At 53.4% G+C, this 19554-nt stretch overlaps 1 protein-coding gene and 1 long non-coding RNA gene across 5 annotated transcripts in view; both read right to left on the bottom strand.

Moving 5' to 3' along the window:
- ARRB1 (arrestin beta 1) overlaps positions 1–19554 on the bottom strand; it is a 70840-nt gene that overhangs the window by 49405 nt on the left and 1881 nt on the right. Inside the window, exon 1 of one of the 4 annotated variants that reach the window (XM_058687734.1) lies at positions 10370–10487. The exons of 2 other annotated variants lie outside the window; for them this stretch is intronic. In XM_058687734.1, coding sequence (XP_058543717.1) covers positions 10370–10437 — 68 coding nt within the window. In that variant the 5' untranslated portion in view covers positions 10438–10487. Of the gene's footprint in view, positions 1–10369; positions 10488–19554 lie in introns of those variants that run through there. One more of the 4 variants, XM_058687738.1, reaches the window with a different exon arrangement.
- On the bottom strand, positions 9045–10363 carry LOC131487248 (uncharacterized). Its single transcript, XR_009249681.1, has 2 exons — positions 9263–10363; positions 9045–9179 (listed from the first exon to the last, which is right to left on the bottom strand). It is a non-coding gene; the product is annotated as an uncharacterized LOC131487248 (long non-coding RNA).

Raw genomic sequence — 19554 nt, 5'->3', positions numbered from 1 at the left:
GCCCACTCAGGCAGCTCTGAAAAGCAGGAGGTGAGGTGATTTCATTAACAGCTGGAGCTGCAAGCAGCGTGGGAGGAGGCTTGATTCCTGCACCAAGACGAGACGGCACTCCAGAGAACAGGCCCTGGGTCCGGCTCACGGCCCCAGCCTCGGAGAACAGCCTAGGCCTGGTGCTCAGTAACGAGCACATAGATAAAAATGTGAATGGGCCATAATAACAGCAGCTAGCATTCACGCAGTACTTACTTTGTGCCAAGTGCTATTCTAAGCACTTTACAAATATTAACTCATTTAATGCTCCGGAAAATTTTACAATTTCCATAATAAAAGATGAAGATCCCCATAATACGAACTTCATTATTCCCATCTCACAGATGAGAAAATGAAACAAAGAGGGGTTAAACAACCTGCCCAAGGCCACATAGCTTTGCATCCTGTCAGTCTTATTCTAGAACCCTTGGTCCTAACCGGTCCGCCATACTGCTTCCCACTAGACACCTGCACCTGTCACGGCGTTCAATCCCACACCATCCTTTCTGCAGTAGTCTCGCCCCCCTGTCTCACCTCCAGCATCCCCTCCTAACCGATGCTGCCTTGTCTTCTTAGCAACTAAAAAAATATAATTCATTGAGGTGAAATTCACATAACATAAAATGTACCATGCCAAAGTGAACAATTAGCGGCATTTAGTGCATTCACAGCATGCAAAACTTCCTCCTTTATTTCCAAAACATTTCCATCCCTCCACAGTAAAATGCTTCACCCATAAGTAGTTTCTTCTCCCCATCCTCCTCTCCCCCTTCCCCTGGCAACTACCGAGGTCGGCTTTCTGTGTCTACGGATGGATCTGTTCTGGACAGTTCATATAAATGGATTCATACACACGTGACCTTTGTGACTGGCTTCTTTCGCTTAGAACGATGTTTTCAGGGCTTGTCCATGCTGTAGCGTGTATCAGTATGTGATTCCTTTTTATGACTCAATACTATTCTATGGTTTGGACAGACCACAGGTGGTTTAGCCCTTCATCCACTGATGCATATTTGGACCATCTGTTTCCACTTTCTGCTGCCTTTTGACCCCACCATGACTCTGCGGGTGAGGACTATTGTTCCATCTCGCTTCTAGAAGCAACACTGATGTTCATACGTGGTAGAGCGGTGATTTGCATTGGAAGCCCCGGCCTGCCGAACTAGGTGTTCTTCCCTAGAGTTTCCTTGTCTCCCACCAGCCACTCACTCGCCCTGCAAGTCACACTTTTCCTGGGCATCAGTGCCAGGCACATGCCAGGCTCCGGGCCAGGTGCTGACCACCCAGAGTGGATGGTTCAGGCTAGGCCCCAGGGTCCACCAGGGCCTGAAGCTGTAGGGATGGGTTCCTGCCCAGCCCAGAGGTCCCAGGATCCAGGCACACCATGTCCAAAATGAGTATAGGGGCAGGAGGACCCTGCTCCTTCCTCCCTGGGTCTTAGCTTTCTACCCTGGAGAGAAGGAAGATGGCCCCTAGCAGAATGTTCTAGAGTGCTTCACAGCGAGACTGTCGAGCAGAACAGGAATTGCTGAGCTGGAAGGGCCTCCAGAAAACACAGGACTCACAGCATGGAGTGGGGAGGAGCTGTGGATCAGGACAGCCATGAGGGTCTGCCCTGCCAATCTGTCATTTCACCTCTCAGACATAAATGCACTAGAAAAAGTCCTTTGCCAGGAATGCCCACTATGCGTCCCTGCTGTAACTTTGAGCCAAACCTCGTCTGAGCCTTCTCTGCACAGAGGTGGGGGCTTGGAAATCTAGAATTCCAGATTCTAGGTTGGGAGGAGTGAGTTGACTTCAGACAGCCCTTCGTTTTGACAACTTCCCCTCAGGCCACCTCTCTGTGTAAGACGGTGTGGCTATGAACAGTAGACACCCAGAGAGGCCATCCCCTGCCTGGCCCTCCAAGAAACCGCCTCTGCCACACATTTGCCTGTTAATGGGACCATCCTGAGGGAGTCTCTGGCATTCAATGTGGAGACAATCTGGACTCAGCCCAGTGACTCATAGTCACCACTGCCTCCTTAGGCCCCCTTCACACAGGACAGGGGCCTGACAACTATGTAGTGAATGAACGAGTGCATGAATGAGTGAACACATGAACAAACAATCCCTTGGTGATTTCCCAACTTCTGGCCTCTCTTTTCCAGTCTGTTTTTCTACACAGCTGCCACGTGAACCTTCAGCTCCTGCCTCCCCTGTGAGCTGTGTGGCTTTAAACAGACTGCTTCATTTCGCTGAGCCTCGATTTCTCCATCTGCAAACAGGGAGTCGGCTTGTGGGTAATGAGGAGGATGAAAAGAGAAAGCATTCACCCAGCACCTCAAGGGCTAAGGAACAGTCCAGGAAAAGCAGTTGAAGGAAAGCTGTTTCTCTCTGGCACCCCACCCCATCCCACACCTCTGGGCCCTGATCCCCTGATCTCTCTGTGTTCTAAAGGCTGGAGGAAAGAGCCAAGCCCCTGAGCTGGCCCCTGGCTGGATGTAAATGTTTATGCCAAGCCCAGCCTCCCAGGGACAAGTTATTTGCTCTGCCTGTAATTAATTGCAGTAGGCCCGGCTGGGTAATAAACTCTGCCGGGGAAACATAAACAGTTTGCACAGAGCTCCAAATCCTTTGTGAGGCCAGCAGAGAGGGTCTGCAGGAATGGAATATTCTCCCAGCCAGAAGAGGAAGACCCCTGGAGATCATTTGAAAAACAGCAGCTGCCATTATTGGGTGCTTACCTTGTCCTAGGCACGGTTGAGCCCCTGATTATTTGGTACCACTATTTTCTCCATTTTATTTATTTATTTTTTAGGTTTATTTATTTATTGCAAGAAAGAGAGGGAGAAGGGGAGGGGCAGAGAGAGGAGAGAAAGGATCCCAAGCGCAGAGCCTGACGTGGGGCTCGAACTCAGAACGGTGACATCATGACCTGAGCCGAAACCAAGAGTCAGACGCTCAACCGATTGTGCCACCCAGGCGCCCCTCCCCATTTTAAAGGGGAGGAAACTGAAGCTGAAAGAGGCAGGGTGACTTGTCCCAGCTAGAAAGTGGCTGGGCTGGAAGGGACACCAAGCCTGCTTTCAGAATAGTGGGGGGGGAAGGCAGCCATTCATTCAACAAAAATGTATGTGATTCCCCCGTGCCAGGTACTGGGACCAGAAGGAAAGAAAAGAAAGTCACTGTAACAGAGGGTGATAGCAAATTACAAGTGGCCATTCAAGCTCTGAGGGGAAGAGACCACCCAGTATGCCTCCAGCAGGAACACGTAGTAGGTGTGCAATAAGTGAGTTTCTGGCTGAAACTTCGCGCTCTTCTCCTTGAGCCAATGGAGCTTGTCGCCAAGCAGTTCAAGGAGTCTTGAAGACACTGTGTCAGGGCTGGGGGTGTAATGATGGGTGAATAAAACATGACCTTCTCTCCCAGGGAGCCCAATCCAACTGAGGGTATGCACACATGGGTAAAGGAACAGAATGCAAGACAGGTTGATGAGGGTCATGGGGCAAGACAGAGGGACAATCAGTATTTATTGAGCACGATACTATGTGCCAGGCACTGTGCTAAGCCCTACATTATCTCATTTAGGCCTTCCAACAATCCGGGCAGGGGGAGAGAATATTATCACACCCATTTTAAAGATGAGAAAACCGAGGTGCAGCAAGATTACACAAATGTCGCAAGCACACAGACATAAGCAGTAGTGGTAGTGTTTGAAACCTGGCCTTACACCAAAGCCTACGTTCTTTTCTCCCCACCCCCACTGCTCCTCCCTCTCTGAAGGGGGCACCGAAGTTGGGAGGGACGAGGCAACCACCAGTAAGCTCCCTTCACCTCTCCCCACCTCGGCGCAAGGGTGGAGGATGTGGGAAACAGCGCACCCTGCTGGCCGGGTTTCCTTCCTAAGCCAGAAAGGTCAGTTTGCCTGCCAGGGCAGCAGAGCTTTCCAACAAAACCAGTCAGGCTGGTTACCTCCCACCCAACACCCCTCCCTCCTCCCCCCACCCCCCCCCAGAAGCAGACTTTTATTCTGACCTCTCCCACAAAAAGGCCACTCAGTTTACAACTGTTCCTTCCCAGGGAACTGTATTTCACAGCTTATAAACACTTTCCAACGTCTTAGCTCATCTGACCACCACCACCCCACCCCAGCAGCTCGTGTCCCCAGCACCCAGCAAGAGGCACAGCAGGGTGCAGGTGAATTTGACAGGCAGTGGACTGGCTCCACCCCAATGACCCCCAACCCCACCCCCCAATGCCCCAACCCTCCCCACCGCACCCCTGCCCATCTCCATCCAGCTTCCACCACCATTTATTGAGCTCCCGCGTGACAAGCCTGGGGCTGTACCAGGATGTTTCATCTGGGGTACATTGTTTAAACCTTTCCATGCCTTTTCAGGTAGGTATTGTGTCCATGTTGCAGATGAGGAAGACTGAGGGCAGAAGGACCTTTCCAGGCTCTTCTTTACATAGCAAGTAGGATCCGCAGCTGGGCCTGTCCCAGAACCAGCTCCCCCCTGGGAGACTTTCAGGTCCTGCCTCAGCAGTGAGGACTCTAACTAATGACCAGGTCCACACGCGTGGGGTGAGGCTGCTCTGAGCACACATAGGGACGCGGCACCCACATCCTGGCACAAAGGACCACCTGGCCTGAGCAGGGGCAGATCCAGTCTTGGATGAGCTCATCTCATCCTTCTGTTAAAAAAGGAGAAGGAGAAGGAGAAGGAGAAGGAGAAGGAGAAGGAGAAGAGTACAAAAATGTCTTCCTTTGGCGCCTTTCACAAAGCGTCCAAGCACGTGGACAGCGCTAGGCCTTGGAACGGGCCCTGGAGCACAAAGGGCCCGAAGCTGAAGCTGCACCAGCCTCATGGTGAACCCGCCTCTGGGCTGGAGGAAGGGCCCAGAGGCGATCCGAACACCACCCGCCTTCACAAAGGCCCTGCCTCCAGCCCAGCAGACAGAGGAGGCTCCGGAGGACATTCCTTCTTCTTGTCACGCGTCCTGCTGCTACTAAAACCTCCCTGCAATTGGGCCACGTCTGTCTGTCTGTCTCCCTCTTGCCATGGTTTCAGAAGAAGCGGAGATCATCTGAGCACAGGGCCAACCCACAGAGTACGTACGCTCACACGGACAGCACCGCTGGCTTTCTTTGTGATCCTGGAGCACATCCCCAGGAGGATCTTCTATGCCCGGGTGGGCAGGGTCATCCCCCACCTGTGCCTGGAACCCCAGGCCAGCAGGAACAGCCTTGGCAAGAGCCCCATCCCCAAATATTCAAAGGATACAACACTGATTATCAAGTGTTCCCGCATCCCACATCCCATTTGGCCCCCACATCAGCCCTGGGAGGTATGCAGAGCCAGTTTTATTGTTCCCACTTACAAAAAGGGACAACAAATGGCACTCACTGGACCTATGCTGTGCTAGACGTGCCAAGGGGCCTTCCACAAGTCACAGCTCACAGACACCCTGGCAGGAAGGGCTGATCCCCAGGCAACAGGTGGGGAACTGAGGCCTAGCTCCGTCTCTGGGCCAGGACCTGAGAATGGGGCTGCAGTCCTGCTCTCCCATCCCCCAGACCAGACCTCTGCGCAGTCTCTTCGCAGTCTGGAGTGGCTAGCTCAGAAGGCAGACAGGCTGGAACACAGTGGGCTGAGTGAGGAACATGAGGCCTCCCGCTTCCAAAGCAGAGGAGCAGCTGGTGGCTTCTCACAGGCCTTTCTAGCAAAAGTGGATCGGCGATTGCCTTCCCCTCTCTGGCTGTGTCAGAGGAAGAGTGCATAGGCCCTGGAAGCCTGAAACCTGCTCGAAGGCAATAGCCTCACAGACTCAGGACCTGTGTCTTTTTTCATGCTGCCACGCAGCAGAGGGCGCCATGCCCACCTCCCACCTTGCACCTGCCAGGTCTTCTAGTCCCTTCACAGGACCACCTCTCACCTGACAAGCCAGCTGCCCAGTGCTTGCTCTTGGCTGCCCTAGTCCTACCTCGGTCCTTCCTTCATGATTCATTCACTCCTATATCCATTCTACAAACCCTCATGGAGAACGTAGTGTAGGGCGACCCACTGTCCCCATTCACCCAGGACCAAGGTGTTTCCCAAGATGTGGGACTGAGACAGTCCCAGGAAAACTGGGATAACAGATCACGCTGATGTACTGTTACTGTGTGCCTGGCCCTGTGCTGGCCACTGAGGACACACTGGACATGGTCACTGCCCTCGGGAAGCTTCCAGTTGGAGAGTGGCTCTCACTCAATGAAGAACTATCAAAGGCACCTGCTTAGCACCTCACGCACATTATCAACTGCACTCTTAGGAGGAAGGTATTGTCATCTCCATGGTATACATAAGACAACTGAGGCTCAGAAAAGTGACCTGACTTGCCCAGAGTTACAGAGCTATCAGTGACATGCCAAGACTTGAACTCTGATCCATTGAGACAGATAAAAGAAAGGGCAGGTTTGTTCCAGCATGAACATTAAGAAGACAGAAAAATATAAAGATATGTTTTATTTAATCAATTTTGTAGCCCCCAGTATTTGGCATGTCCTAGAGGTTCAGAAAATGTGTGTGGAAGGAAGGGAGGGAGAGAGGGAGGGAGGGGAGGGAGTAGGCAGGGAGAGGAGGAAGGGAGGACAGAGGGCAGGAATGGGGGGGAGAGACCGGAGGGAGGAGATAAAGGAGACAGGAAAGGAAAGGAGGGAGGAAGGGGAGGGACTAAGGGGAGGGAGGGAGAGGGGGAGGGAGGGCAGGGCAGGAAGGGAGGGAAGCACGCGCCTGATTTAATCACCTTCAGGCTAGGCGATCCCAACCCCCAATTCAAAATACATATATTTCCCTTTTCATAGCCAGTGTCAGCTGTTTTCTTTCAGCAGCAGGGCCAGGAAGGAAGTGAGAAGAGGGAAAGAGTGCTTCTCTTTTGGGTCAGCAGCTCAGGGCTCACTTCCTCCAGGGAATTTTTTTTTTAATTTTTTAAAAAATATTTTTATTTATTTTTGAGAGAGACAAGAACACGAGCAGGGGAGGGGCAGAGAGAGAAGAAGACACAGAATCCGAAGCAGGCTCCAGCCTCTGAGCTGTCAGCACAGAGCCCAATGCGGGGCTCAAACTCATGAACCACAAGATCATACCTGAGCCGAAGTCAGACGCTGAACTGACTGAGCCACCCAGGCACCTCCCTCCAGGGAATCTTAAGTGACTCACACCCCCACCTAATTCTGGCCCTAACTTATTTGAGTACAACAGCCACGTGTATCACAAGTGTGTGTATGTGTGTGCACATGTGCATACACACATGGGCGTGTGTGTGCAAATATGCATGTGGTGCTTGTATTCTTGCTTCAATTCACTTCTACAAACCTAGGCCTCACCTGGCTGGGCCAGCCCTATCAGGAGCTGGGGGTCCAAGAGGTACCAAACACTTGTCTGTGCTCTAACATGGGAAACTGACATGTCAGCAGCTAACCATGATGATGCAATGAGCCATCATGGAATGATGCCACCATGCATCAATGAGCCACCATGCATCATGGTGCAAGGGAGCACGGAAGAGGGCACTGATTGCCTGGGCAGGGAGCACCAAGTCAAGGGAAGGAGTCATGCCTAAGCATACAGTGGTGCTCCGTGCAACAGATCAACTGAACTGCACTGAGGTTAGGTTCAACCTGAAAATATAAGGGAGATATCGTCAGAGGAAGAAGGTATTCCAGACAGAGACCAGCTTGAACAAAGGCACAGTGTGGATAAAGTGTGAAGACTGTGGAGGAACATCCAAAAAAAAAGTCAGTGCAGCCAGAGTGTTTGCTGTGTGGTGGGGAGAGCTGAGACAGGAACACTGGAAGGAAATTTGGCAAAGATCATGAAAGACCCCCCAATGCACCCCACCCTGCACCCCACGAATGTGGACTATCCTACAGAAACAAGCCAGGTTTTGTTGTTTTGTTTTTGTTTTTTAATTTTTTTTTAACGTTTATTTATTTTTGAGACAGAGAGAGACAGAGCATGAACGGGGGAGGGTCAGAGAGAGAGGGAGACAGAATCTGGAACAGGCTCCAGGCTCTGAGCAGTCAGCACAGAGCCCGACGCGGGGCTCGAACTCACGGACCGCGAGATCGTGACCTGAGCCGAAGTCGGACGCTTAACCAACTGAGCCACCCAGGCACCCCCAGGTTTTTTTTTTAATGTTTGTTTTATTTATTTATTTATTTATTTTGAGAAAGAGAGGTAGAGAGCGAGCAGGGGAGGGGCAGAGAAAGAGAGGGAGACAGAGTCTTAAGCAGGCTCTGCACTGCCAGTGGGGAGCCTGACGTATGGCTCGAACTCACAAACCTGAGATCATGACCTAAGCCGAAATCAAGAGTTGGACCCTTAACTGACTGAGCCACCCAGGTGCTCCCCAGTTGGTTTTTTTTATGTTTATTTATTTTTGAGAGAGAGAGTGTGTGTGTGAGCAGGGAAGGGGCAGATAGAGAGGGAGACAGAGGATCTGAAGGAGGCTGTGCGCTGAGAGCAGAGAGCCTGATGTGGGGCTCAAACTAACAAGCTTTGAGATCATGACCTGAGCTGAAGTCGGACGTTTAACTGACTGAGCACCCCAAAACTGGCCAGTTTTTAAGCCGGGGGGTGGGGGGGAAACAGAGTCAGATATGAATTTCAGAATAAGAGGAGGGTTTGGGGGGTGTCTAGACTGAGCAAAGGGACAGCAGTCAGAAGACTAGTGTAACAGTCCAGGCCAGAAGGGGGGCTTGGCCTGGGCCAATGGCAGTGGAATGGGGAGAAGAAAGGCACTTTAGTGATAGGGGCACGTATCCGTCAGCATCTGGTTGGGTGTCCTGAAGGTTAGGGTTGGTGTTTCTCTTCTCCATGGAGCTTGGCACACCCCTGTCCCCAAACACTCCAACAGAAACTGAGGCTTGAGGGAGCCAGGTTGCTGTGTGGCCTGGGACAGGACTCAATCTGAGACTGAGTCATGGTTCTTTGTTTGAAAGTTCTTTTTTTATTTTTATTTATTTTTGATGTTTATTTTGAGAGAGAGAGAGAGAGAGAGAGAGCGCACTCAAGCAGGGAAGGGGCAGAGAGAGAGGGAGAGAGAAAATCCCAAGCAGGTTCCGCACTCCCAGGGCAGAGTCCAGACATGGGGCTCGATCCCACGAAGTGTGAGATCATGACCTGCACCAAAACCAGGAGTCAGACGCTTAACCGACTGAGCCACCCAGGCGCCCCTGAAAGTTTTCCTTACCAAAAAACTTTACCTCTTCTGGGGGAGCAGGAGGGCAAAACTGACTGCAAAATAGTGAACATCAGAGATGACCAGATTGTTTCAAGTGTGCATACTGAGGGCCTTGCTGCTGAAGTCAGCCCTCTAAATGAGAAATGAATATGTGCATATTAACCACTCCATTATGCCATGTGATCATCTTTGTCATTTTTAGGATATTAAAAAAAAAAATCCCTTGCAAAGAAAAAGTTCTCATTACTGAGCTTAAAAATGCTTCCAGGTTTCTTCCACAGCCCTGGGGCAATAAAGACCCATAATAAAATCATCCTGCTAATGTGCTAGCTGCTTTCATTAGCACAGATACAACAGAGAAAGAATGGAAACTTTATGCCCAGAGGCTGAAAAGCTATTGGTAGCTTTTCACAAAGCACTTGGTAGAGGAGACGTGAGACCCAAAGCTATTGGTAGAGGGGAGGTGAGAACCCCCAGCCCACTGCTTCTCTCCACCAGGCAGCCACTGGCCTCTGGCCTCCATGTTCCCAGAAACAGCCGTCACTCAGAGCTCAGAGGTGTCCCCACCTCCACCGCCACCCCACAGCCCCAGAGCCTAGAGCTGTTTCTCAGACGATGACACGGTTTCCTATTTCACGGCCACCGCTTATCTGGGAAGTCATCAGACCCTCTCTGCCGGGTTTCCTCCACCGGAGGAAAGCCTTTGCTCCAGTGGCCTTCCACCAGAAGAGACCTGGGCAGACCCTCGTGGCCGGACCTGGTGTCTCCTCCTATGTCCGTCCCGTTTCTTCTGTCCAGGCCCACTCACAGTGATGCCATGTAACAGAACGTGGACTTTCACCCGAGATTTTGTGTCCTCAAGCAGTCTGCAGCCCCAGGACACCCCTAACCGACAGCAGAGGAAGTGAGTGTCTGACACTGTGCCTGGTACACAGAGCGTTCTCATGTATCTGACGAAGGAAGTCAGTCCTGGCTGAAAACCGCCATCACAGATACGCCTCTGGCTCACTTCCACCTCACCATCCAAAGCCTGCTCCGGTGCCCCCCTTCCGAGGAGCCGCCTCTGACCCTTAACCACCGGGCTCGCTCTGCCCCCGATAGAAACTAATCCACGTCACCCCCTTCTTACAGTGTGCTGTGATGATCTATTTCCTCTCCCCTAGAAGACAGGAGCTGCACCAGTGCTGAGACTCGCATGTTTCAACCTCACGCCTCCGGTACCTGGCTCAGGGCCTGCGATGTGGCAGATACTCAGAATTTGTCCACAGGTACCTCCTCGGGAGGCGGGGGGGTGAAAGAAATAAGCCAAGCCCAGAGGAACCCCCACGGTGTTCTCTATCATGAAGTTCCCTGCCACCCCAAACCCAGGAGGGCTAGGCCCCAGCTTCTGAGAAAGGGTCTTCGGTGGGAGACAGGAGCAGAGCTGCTCCCTAAATCAGCCTCCCACCAGAAGAGGCAGGCAGGCCACCGGGGTGGGCCAGGCGGCTTGGGGACATGCCTTGAGTGGAGGTTGAGTGCTCAAGAAATGTCTGTGGAACCCAGTGGAGCAGACCAAAAGCTGCTATTTGTTCTTCTGGCTGCAGAGAGGCCAGGTCCCCTCTGGGGGCACTTCACACGCAAATTATCTCAGGACACGGCCTATTCCTCTAATGAGGCTTCTCCCCTTTGCGGCTTTGCTCCCAGGAATGTGGGAGGGGGGGGGCGGTGGTGATACACAGAGCCAACCTCAGTGGCCACGGCCCACACTAAGGCCGTACACACGGCCCTCCTCCCGAAATGGTGTGGGCAGGCACGTACCACCCAGCCAGGCAGGGGATGGTCACATTGACCTCTCAGGCCCAGGAATCCTGAGCAAAGCAGCGCCTGCCTCCTCCTGGGCCCCTCTGGGGAGGAATGAAAGAAGGAAGCAGGGAGTTGGGCTGTGTTATGTAACCAGCTTCCTTGGAGTCAGAGGCCCTAGCTTGTCTGTCATAGCCTAGCGTTGCAGGGAGAGGCTGGGGGAGGGGGAGGCGGCTTTCTTCCCTCCTTTGCTGTCTCTCCTCCAGACCTCAGCAGACCTCCTAGGCAGGCGCTGCTTTCCAAGCGCCTCAGCTCCAAGCAGGCACCCCCGCTAGGGGTGTTGTTGTCTGAATGTGTGAAACAGTGGCCTGCTGGCTTCCCTGCTAGAAAACCTGGCTCTAGACTCCACCGCTGCACCTGGGCGCATGGGGTAAGGGAGAGAGGCCTGGGGCTCTCCACGAGGCCCACCCCTGCCCCCGGCTTCCTGCCCCCCAAATTCTCCCTGCTTCCTCCTACAGAATCTGCAAGAGCGAGGGGCCAAAAGGTGGGGACGCTCAGGCTGCCCCAGCACCACGCTGCTCTGCCCCTCCCCGGCCCTGGGCAATCTCACTTCCCTTTCGCGAAGTCATCTGAACTTCTTCTCGGGCCCAGTGCAACCCCCCACCTCCGCATAGTCAGCGATGTGCACAGCGCTGTTCAGGACAGGAGAAGGGAGGGGATGCGGGAGAGAGGGGAGCACAGAGGACAGCAGAGATCCACTCTTGGTCTTGAATGATAGCAACGACTTCATCGAATCCTGACCCTCTCAGCCACAGCAACCACATGCAATAGGTGATATTATCACACCTATTTCACAAAGGAGAACACTGAAGCCCAGAGAGTTTAAGACCCTTACCCACAGTCACGGAGCTAGCGTGCGATATTGCTGGACAGCAAAGCCGAGTCTGTGTGACTCGACCCCATGGCTCTACCTTTGGGGGATGCTATTTGGGAAAGGCCTAGGCTGTTGAGAGACACTGTGCGGCCTTCACTGGTCACTTGCTGAGGACACTAGTTTGGGAACCACAGGACAGTCGTGAGGACAGGGACAAGAGCATGACAGAGGCCGAGGGCTTTCCTGTTGCCAATAGTCTTCCATCCTGATGAAGCTACAGGCACTCAATCTCAGGCTGGAAGACACCCACACACTGCCTGCCCCTTCTAGAAGACAGGGCTGCAAGCGGCCAAGCTATCAAGCACAGAGCACAGCCTGCCCTCTATGCTCTCTCCTGTTCTGGCTGCAGAAAAGAGAAGGAAAGCACCCTACAGACCTCCTAGGCCAAAGCCCTTTCTCCTTCCTGCTTGACACACGGAGAAACTGAGGCCCAAAGAGGAAAAGCAGCTTATCCATGGTATCAGAGGGATGGTGAAGAAGTGGGGTCCCTGTATCCAACGTCAGAGCCCCTGTCCTTGATTTATCTCACTTGGGTGCTGTCCCCAGATAGCACTCTCTCTCATCTGTCTGTGTGTCTGCCTCTCTCCCTGTTCCCCCACCCTCTCTCCCCACCTCCTGCTTTCTTTTCGCAGCTCTCCTTGCAGGCCCAGTGTCTGAAGCCTCCTTCACAGCATCCCTCGCCTTCTCACGCTCTTCTGAGCCTCCCTACCCACCCCCCCCCTTCCTTCCCCTCCTCAGGGCCAATGAGCAATTCTTGGGTGGTTTAATTAGCTGATTATGACCACAGCCTGCTGGATCCAGTGCCCAGAAGCTTGTCCCCAGTAATTAGGTGGGTTCTGAGTACTTGCCCAGTGGGAAGCCAATGGGTAGATCTCTCCAGCTGCATAAAGAGCTCCTTGATCCCTGGTGGGTCATCAGAAGCCATGGTCCTTGCCTCAGGCCAGGTCAAACCACACTGGATATACTGTAGCTAGATCTAGATGTCCATCCTAAAGAGAGACTCCGTACTCACCCATGCCACAGTCCAGACCCAGGAAGGCTCAGGAAATGTCTGAGGATGGGAATGATGAACGGATGCCACACTCTGGGGGCCAGGAAGGGATGGCTTCGTGGCCAGGGCACTTATTGAGGAAGCAGGATTTGGACAAGCCGTGAGAAGCGAGGATGGCATTCTAAATGGGGAAAGCAGCAGAAGCAAAAGCAGGAAGGCTGGAATGAGCCACCGATCCCCATGCCAGATAGCTCTGGTTACCAGAAAGCACATTCACCTAGCAAGGTAAAGCTGCTTATCCACTGACCTCCGCCCTTGGGGTCACAAACACTCAAAGCCACTTTTAGACATTTCAAAACCAGCAAAGATGTCCCATTGTCCTCATCAACCACATTGCCCACCCCCCACCCCCAAGTATATCTTTTCCCAGTGAAATACCTACATTCGGCCTCCTTCACTGAGCAAATATTTATGGAGTTCGGTGCCATGCCAGGTCTGCCCAGGAACAGGGACAACAGACACAGGGCAGGTGTCCTTGGTCTCACACAGAGGACATCACAAGTGTGTAAATAAACAGGACCCATGGGGGGTGGGAGGGAGGGGGATCGATGCCAAGAATGAGAGACAGAGAGAGAGAATGGCAAAAAAAAAAAAAAGGTCACAAAGCACTTGGAAATCGGTGAGGGCTTCCTGAAGGAGGAGGCCATATATGATCCAGGCCTTGAAGGACAGACAGGAAGAGCACTGTGTTGGGTCAGGTCACCACCTGTGTACTAAGGGCCAATGACAAAACAGGCTTGTGCTGAGACCTTTGAGGCCTCCAGCGTGAGTCAAACAGGGTCCCTCCCTGGGGGAGTTCACAGCCCGGGAGGTAGACCCAGTGAGAGGTCAGCTAAGAGCTAACCTCAAATAACACTGCCCTTGCATCAGGAGACTTGTCTCTGAGCTTTACCTATTTTAATTCATTTAATCTACCAGACAACCTGGTGCAGGCACTATCACCACCTCATTGTGCAGAGCACCCCATTCTGCTACAGCAAAGAAAGGGTTAAATAATAGGGGAAGTCACAGAGCTAGTAAGTGGCTGGGCGGCGGCGGCGGCGGGGCGTTCGAACCCAGGAACCCTGGTTCTTCCTAAAGGCTACCCACCATTATGCTAATCAATCTATGCTAATCAGGCTGAAGGCACAACCCACAGCCACCCAGGCCCAACTCCCCTGAAGTCTCAGTCTCACTGGCCTATGACAGAGGTGTGAGCTTTGCCCAATCCCCCACTTCTGGCACCCCCTGGAAGAAAGGTCACCCCTACACTCACTAGCAGAACACAGGAAAGGAGTAACTCAAGGAGAGTTACCTCCTTGCCCATCATGGCTGATTTGACTTCCAAGGGATATCAAGATCCAGAGAGGGTGAACGTAGTGCCCAAGGTCACACAGCAATGATTAAGCATTAGAGCATACCTCTGGGACCCTCCTGAGATGGTACATCCCAGCTGTCCACTCCCCACTCCTGCCCCCACCCCGTGCCTGCCCACTAATGGTACTGGAGGGGGGGGGGCCGGTTAAAGGTGCAAAACAACCAGGAGGACCTGCTGTGGGGCCAGAGGCCCATGGCCACTATGGGAGAGATCTTCAGTCTCATCCAGGTCTGTATCCGTTCAGTTTCTGGACCTCTGCATACGCTCTAGAGAGAGGCTGCACCCTGTCCCACGATTGAACGCTCAGACCCTGAGTGAGGAGCGTGTCTCCTGCTGGCCTGACATCAGCCACAGCACCCCACCTTGCTCCACGCTCTTTAGACCAACAGACAGATCCCTCTCCAGGTACGAGGGGGTCCCTTGGAATCAGCTGCCAGGCCCAGCCCAGCCCTAGGCAGAGACTCAGTCGCTGTCATGACTTCAGTCACACAGAACACCAGGACCTGTCTGGTCCAGTCCCTGGAGCCTGGCCTCATCTGGCACCAGGTCTCCTGGGAAGGAACAAGCAGTTCCTCCAAAGTGGGCTAAAGATGGGGCCAGTCCCAGAAAGGAGGAGACGTCTCCAGAGAGATGACCCTGCCAGGGCCCCTTGGGGAGGGAGGGAGGGGGCTGGGACAACAGACTCCTTTGTTCCCCTCTCAAAAGCAGCCACCCTGTCCTGCCCCACCCCCCTACTGTTGTACACCCCCCTACTAGGACTCAAGCCATTCCTGGGGCAGGACGAATCCTGCACACAGGAAAGAGAGAGGGTGCCTGAAACCATCAGAGATAATATCTATTCTAATCCCAGGTCTCACACTGGAGACACGCCCCATCCTCCGTGGGAGACAGGGCTTCCTCCCGCAGAAGCCCGTCTGATGGGGGAGAAACCGGCTTCACTCCCAGGAACCCCATTCTGATAGGGATGGTACATCCCCTTCCCTAAGGACTTCACAATCGGATGGAGGAAACTGTTCCTCCCCCACCCCACCCCCAACCTAGTCTAACGTGGGAAACATGGCTTTCATCCTTAGAATTCTCTAATGGAAAAGACCTAATATTAGCCCTTAGGATGCCCCTGGGCTGAGAGTAGAGGCAAGAAGGGAGGAAAGAGTTCAGTCCAGTCAACAAATCCTTGCCAGGCATCTCCAATGAATCAGATCCAGGGGTGGAAAATGGGCCAGCAAACAGAAAATAGAAATAGCCCCAAACCACAAGGAGCTCACCAACTGGGGAATAAAAACACCTGGGGTATGAATAAATGTGTGAGAGAGTGCCACGAAACTCACCCACCCTAGCACCCAAGGCCTACTCACCAGGGCTGCCAAGACCCTTAGCGGCCACACCCCCATACACTACTGCACCTGCACCCATGGTCTGCACTTTCTGTCTAGATCGCCTGGCCTTCCCCATGCCCCAGGACCTGCTCAGAGTGCACTTCCTCCAGGAAGGCTTCCCCAAGACCCCCAGCCCGAATCAGATGCCAAGAGCCAGCACGGACAGCTTCCCCTGTGACCAGCTCACATTTCTGCAATGTCCCTCCCACTCCCAGCTGAGCCTGAGCCCCCAGGTTCCCACACCTCTGGTTCCCACCACCCGGGGCCCAGGGCTTTCCTCCAAGAGGCCCACCCCAGCTCCAAGCATGAGGAATAGCAGAGTCCTCCCCTCTGCTGTGCCCCTGTGCCCCTGTGGCCCAGCTTTGCCCTCACCCCATCCAAAGCCCTGTCCCCAAGTCACCAGCCACTGCCTTCTAGCCAACTCCCACGAGTCTCTCCCAAGGTCCGTCCCCTCTCCCCCCTCAGACATCAGTGCTCTCCAAGGCCCCAGCTATCCCTAATTCTCCTCTCTTCACACACCATACGTCTTCCCTGCACCACTTCTAAACCCAAGACTTTCAAATCCCCAGCTCCCTCCTCCATCCCTACCCCAGGAGCCTGACCCATCCATGCAGAAGGTGTCTTCCTCAACTTCCAGTCTGGCTCCCTGCCAAGCTGCCCCCTCCCTGCAGGCCTCAGAGTGATAGATGGCCCAGCAAGGTCACTGCGAAAGCAGCAGAAGATGGCTTGGCCAAGGCCAGGGGGCCACTTGGGTTGTGGTGACTCCCCTCCACCCCCCACCCCCCCCACCCCTGCTGTTTTTCCACTGTCACAGCCCCGAGGGGTTATAAGCCCCCTGAACCAATGGCAATGGAAAGCTTCAGCCTCGGGCAAGGATGCCCAAACTTGGACGGAGGAGAGGAGGAGAGCCGTGGAGAAGCCCAGAAGCCAGCCTAGAATCAGGGCCCAGAGATGGTAAGTCAGGCTCAACCCTCCCACTCCCAGCAGCCCCAGAAGCATCCCTGGCCAAAGCCACAGGACTTCCCCATCTTCCAGCCAAGATAGGTCACACAGAGCTTAACCGCCAAGAGAGATGACAGCCAAGGTTCAGAGAGCTGGTGATTACGTGTCCCCATCACACCCACCCTCCTCCCCTTCCAGCGAAGAAAACTTCATAAACATCTGTAGGAAAGAGAATTCCATTCCATCGCATTGTGGCTCAGGAAGTCCCACCTGTTGCCCAACTCTGATTGATCCTGTTGCCAGTTGAGTTAGGAGAAACAGCAAGAACCAGAAGGGATGCACGACTTGAGAATGGAGCTGCCGGGGAGGCGGGGAGGCCAACCGTGGGCCAGACAAGCCCTCTCCCCCTGCGTGAAAGCACCGTGCAGCAGAGGGCTCGGCGAACAGACAGGGCTGGGTTCAGAAGCTTGTCGGCTGCATGGCAAGGGACAGATTACTTAATCCATCCTAGTCTCTTTCCTCATCTGTGAAAGGGAATAACAGTCCCTACAGCAGCAGGAACCCTGGGAGATCCAAATGAGACCGTGCATGTAGGTCTCCTGACATATCAGACACCCAAGCAGTCAGGCTAATGGACACCACCTCCTTATTCTTATTTCTCAGCTGCTTCCTCTCCACAACCTTAGCTCAGATCCCTCCCTCTTCCAGGCTCCTCCTCAGCCTCCTCACGGGTTTCCCTGTTTCTGCCATTCACCCCCTGCCACATCCCTCTGGAAGGGACATCTGCTCCCATCCCTCCCCTCACAACCCCCTCTGAATCACCACGCGCTTCAGGAGAAAATCCTCTCTCCTTAGCTTGACATTCAAGGCTGTGGCTGACTAGTCAGTGTTTATCTCTAAGGCTCACCCATCATCGCCAGCCCAACCCGCAGGCTGTACACGTTGCTTCATGCCTCCCAGGCTTCGCACATTCTGCCCTCAGCCAGGAATGACATCCCCAGTGCCACCACCTGGGCCTCCTCGGCCTTCCAGGTGAAGTTCAGTAGCTCCAAAGCCACCTGGTTCCTGGGAAAGCTTCCCTCACCATGCCCCCTGCTGGGACTGGCATGGGGACTCCTCCTTAGGCCTGCCACAGCACATGTCACCCTGCATTATAATCACCTGCTCTGCTCGACGTCCCTTGGGGACAGAGTGGGGCCATTTCTGTCTGAAGCCCCAGCCCCTGACACTCAGTCAACATTTGTTGAATGGATGTACGATTGCTCCCAGAGCACCTTGTTGGAGCAGTCATCATACATCTGCCTTGTAACTAATCCCATCCAGGCAGATGAGAGTCTCCTTGACCCTGGGAGTTCCTAGGGGGCAGTGACAGTTTCTGACTAATTTTGTCACTTTCATATGGGGAGTGAGCCCAGATACAGAGATGGATGCCATGACTCCTGATCTAGATAGAGTCCTGGGTATTTGCAGTTTCTTCTTCTAGGTCAGAGACAAAGTAAAAGCCCATGGCCTATGGAACAAGGCAAGGCACAGCCCATTACTGAGTTTGCCCTTCTCTTCCAAATGACTCAAGAAACCTGTCTGAAAGCGGGAGGGAGGCTTCCTGGGGCTACTGGGGAGAGGGGGAGAGGGCAGAGGGGGTGGAGGGAGCAGGGCCACCGTTCACCGAGTGGAGTTTAGCCAAGCCTGGACTCCAGGCTTCAGGCAGCACCTCTTCCCCTGCCCAGCAAATTCCATAAACTCAAAAGAGCCTTGACATTTTTTTGAGTATTGACAGCTCCAATTTACAGATAGGAAAACTAAGGTCCAGAAGGGTGAAGACAATTGCCCGAGGTCCCCCCAATGAGTTAGAGGCAAGCAGAGGGAGTCATGGAAAAGGTCCTGACCCCAAAGATAAGGTCTCCAACAGGTACCTGGCTGCTCCTGGTGTCCCCATCCCGCTGACAACCTACGCCAGCAGGGGAGCAATGACACTCCTCCTCTAATCACAGAGAGGCAAACCAGGGCCCAAGAGGGGCTGAGTCACCCTGATGGCGAAGCAGCATACTAGGAATAAAGGAGAAGACCCAGGGCTGCTAACCCTCATGGGGAGAAAAGTCTAACCTCAATGGTGAGGAAGATCTTGGCTTTGGGGGACGTGGACACAGAAGACAGAGGCACACATCCTCCTGCCGAGGACAGAGACCTGGGCCACAGTGCCGGCCAGCCAGCTGCAATGAGGACTAGTCATCAAGGTGAATGCAGACACCTCTCTATCTCCTGCAGCCTCCCCCACCAGCCTGGGCCTCCACACATACAGCAGGGCACCCCACTCTGGCCTTTACCCCATGAAGGGCTTGGCAAGGCCCAAGGACAGGCCACAGAGAAATGGACCAAGTAGACTCCAGCCTCTGCCCTGCTTCCGGTGCCTCTCGGCCTTAAGCAAGTCAGGTAACCTCTAACACTCTGGTTCCTCTTCTGGAAAACAGGAAGAAGAAAATTAACCTCTTTGTAGAGCCGTCAGGAGGATGGCTAGGAAGCAGTTTCTAAATTACTTCCAAGCCTCAGTTTCTTCTTCTGAAACATGGAAATAATCCCTGGAGGATCTTTCTCATGCTGTCGAGAAAGAGGGCCAGATGACAGTCAGTGTGAAATTGCTTGGTCGCAGTAACAAAACATGATGACCACTGGGGTCATTTCTTCCTAGTCTATTTGCTCCTTTGGGGTAGGAATAGGTCGTACACATCTTTGATCCCCGCACTATGCCTAGTACACGGCAGACACTCAATAAATAATTATTGAAGGCAAGGAGACCGGGAGGGTGGAGAGAGGGAAGAGAAGAGGGAGAAGTGGGGTACAAGGATAGAAGGTAAAGAAAGAAAAAGATGAAAAAGGG

This window comes from Neofelis nebulosa, chromosome 10 (assembly GCF_028018385.1).
Source record: "Neofelis nebulosa isolate mNeoNeb1 chromosome 10, mNeoNeb1.pri, whole genome shotgun sequence".
In the NCBI taxonomy this organism is placed as follows: Eukaryota; Metazoa; Chordata; class Mammalia; order Carnivora; family Felidae; genus Neofelis; species Neofelis nebulosa.
The sequence above is the reverse complement of the archived record's forward strand: the minus strand, read 5'-3'. Positions and strand labels throughout refer to the sequence as shown.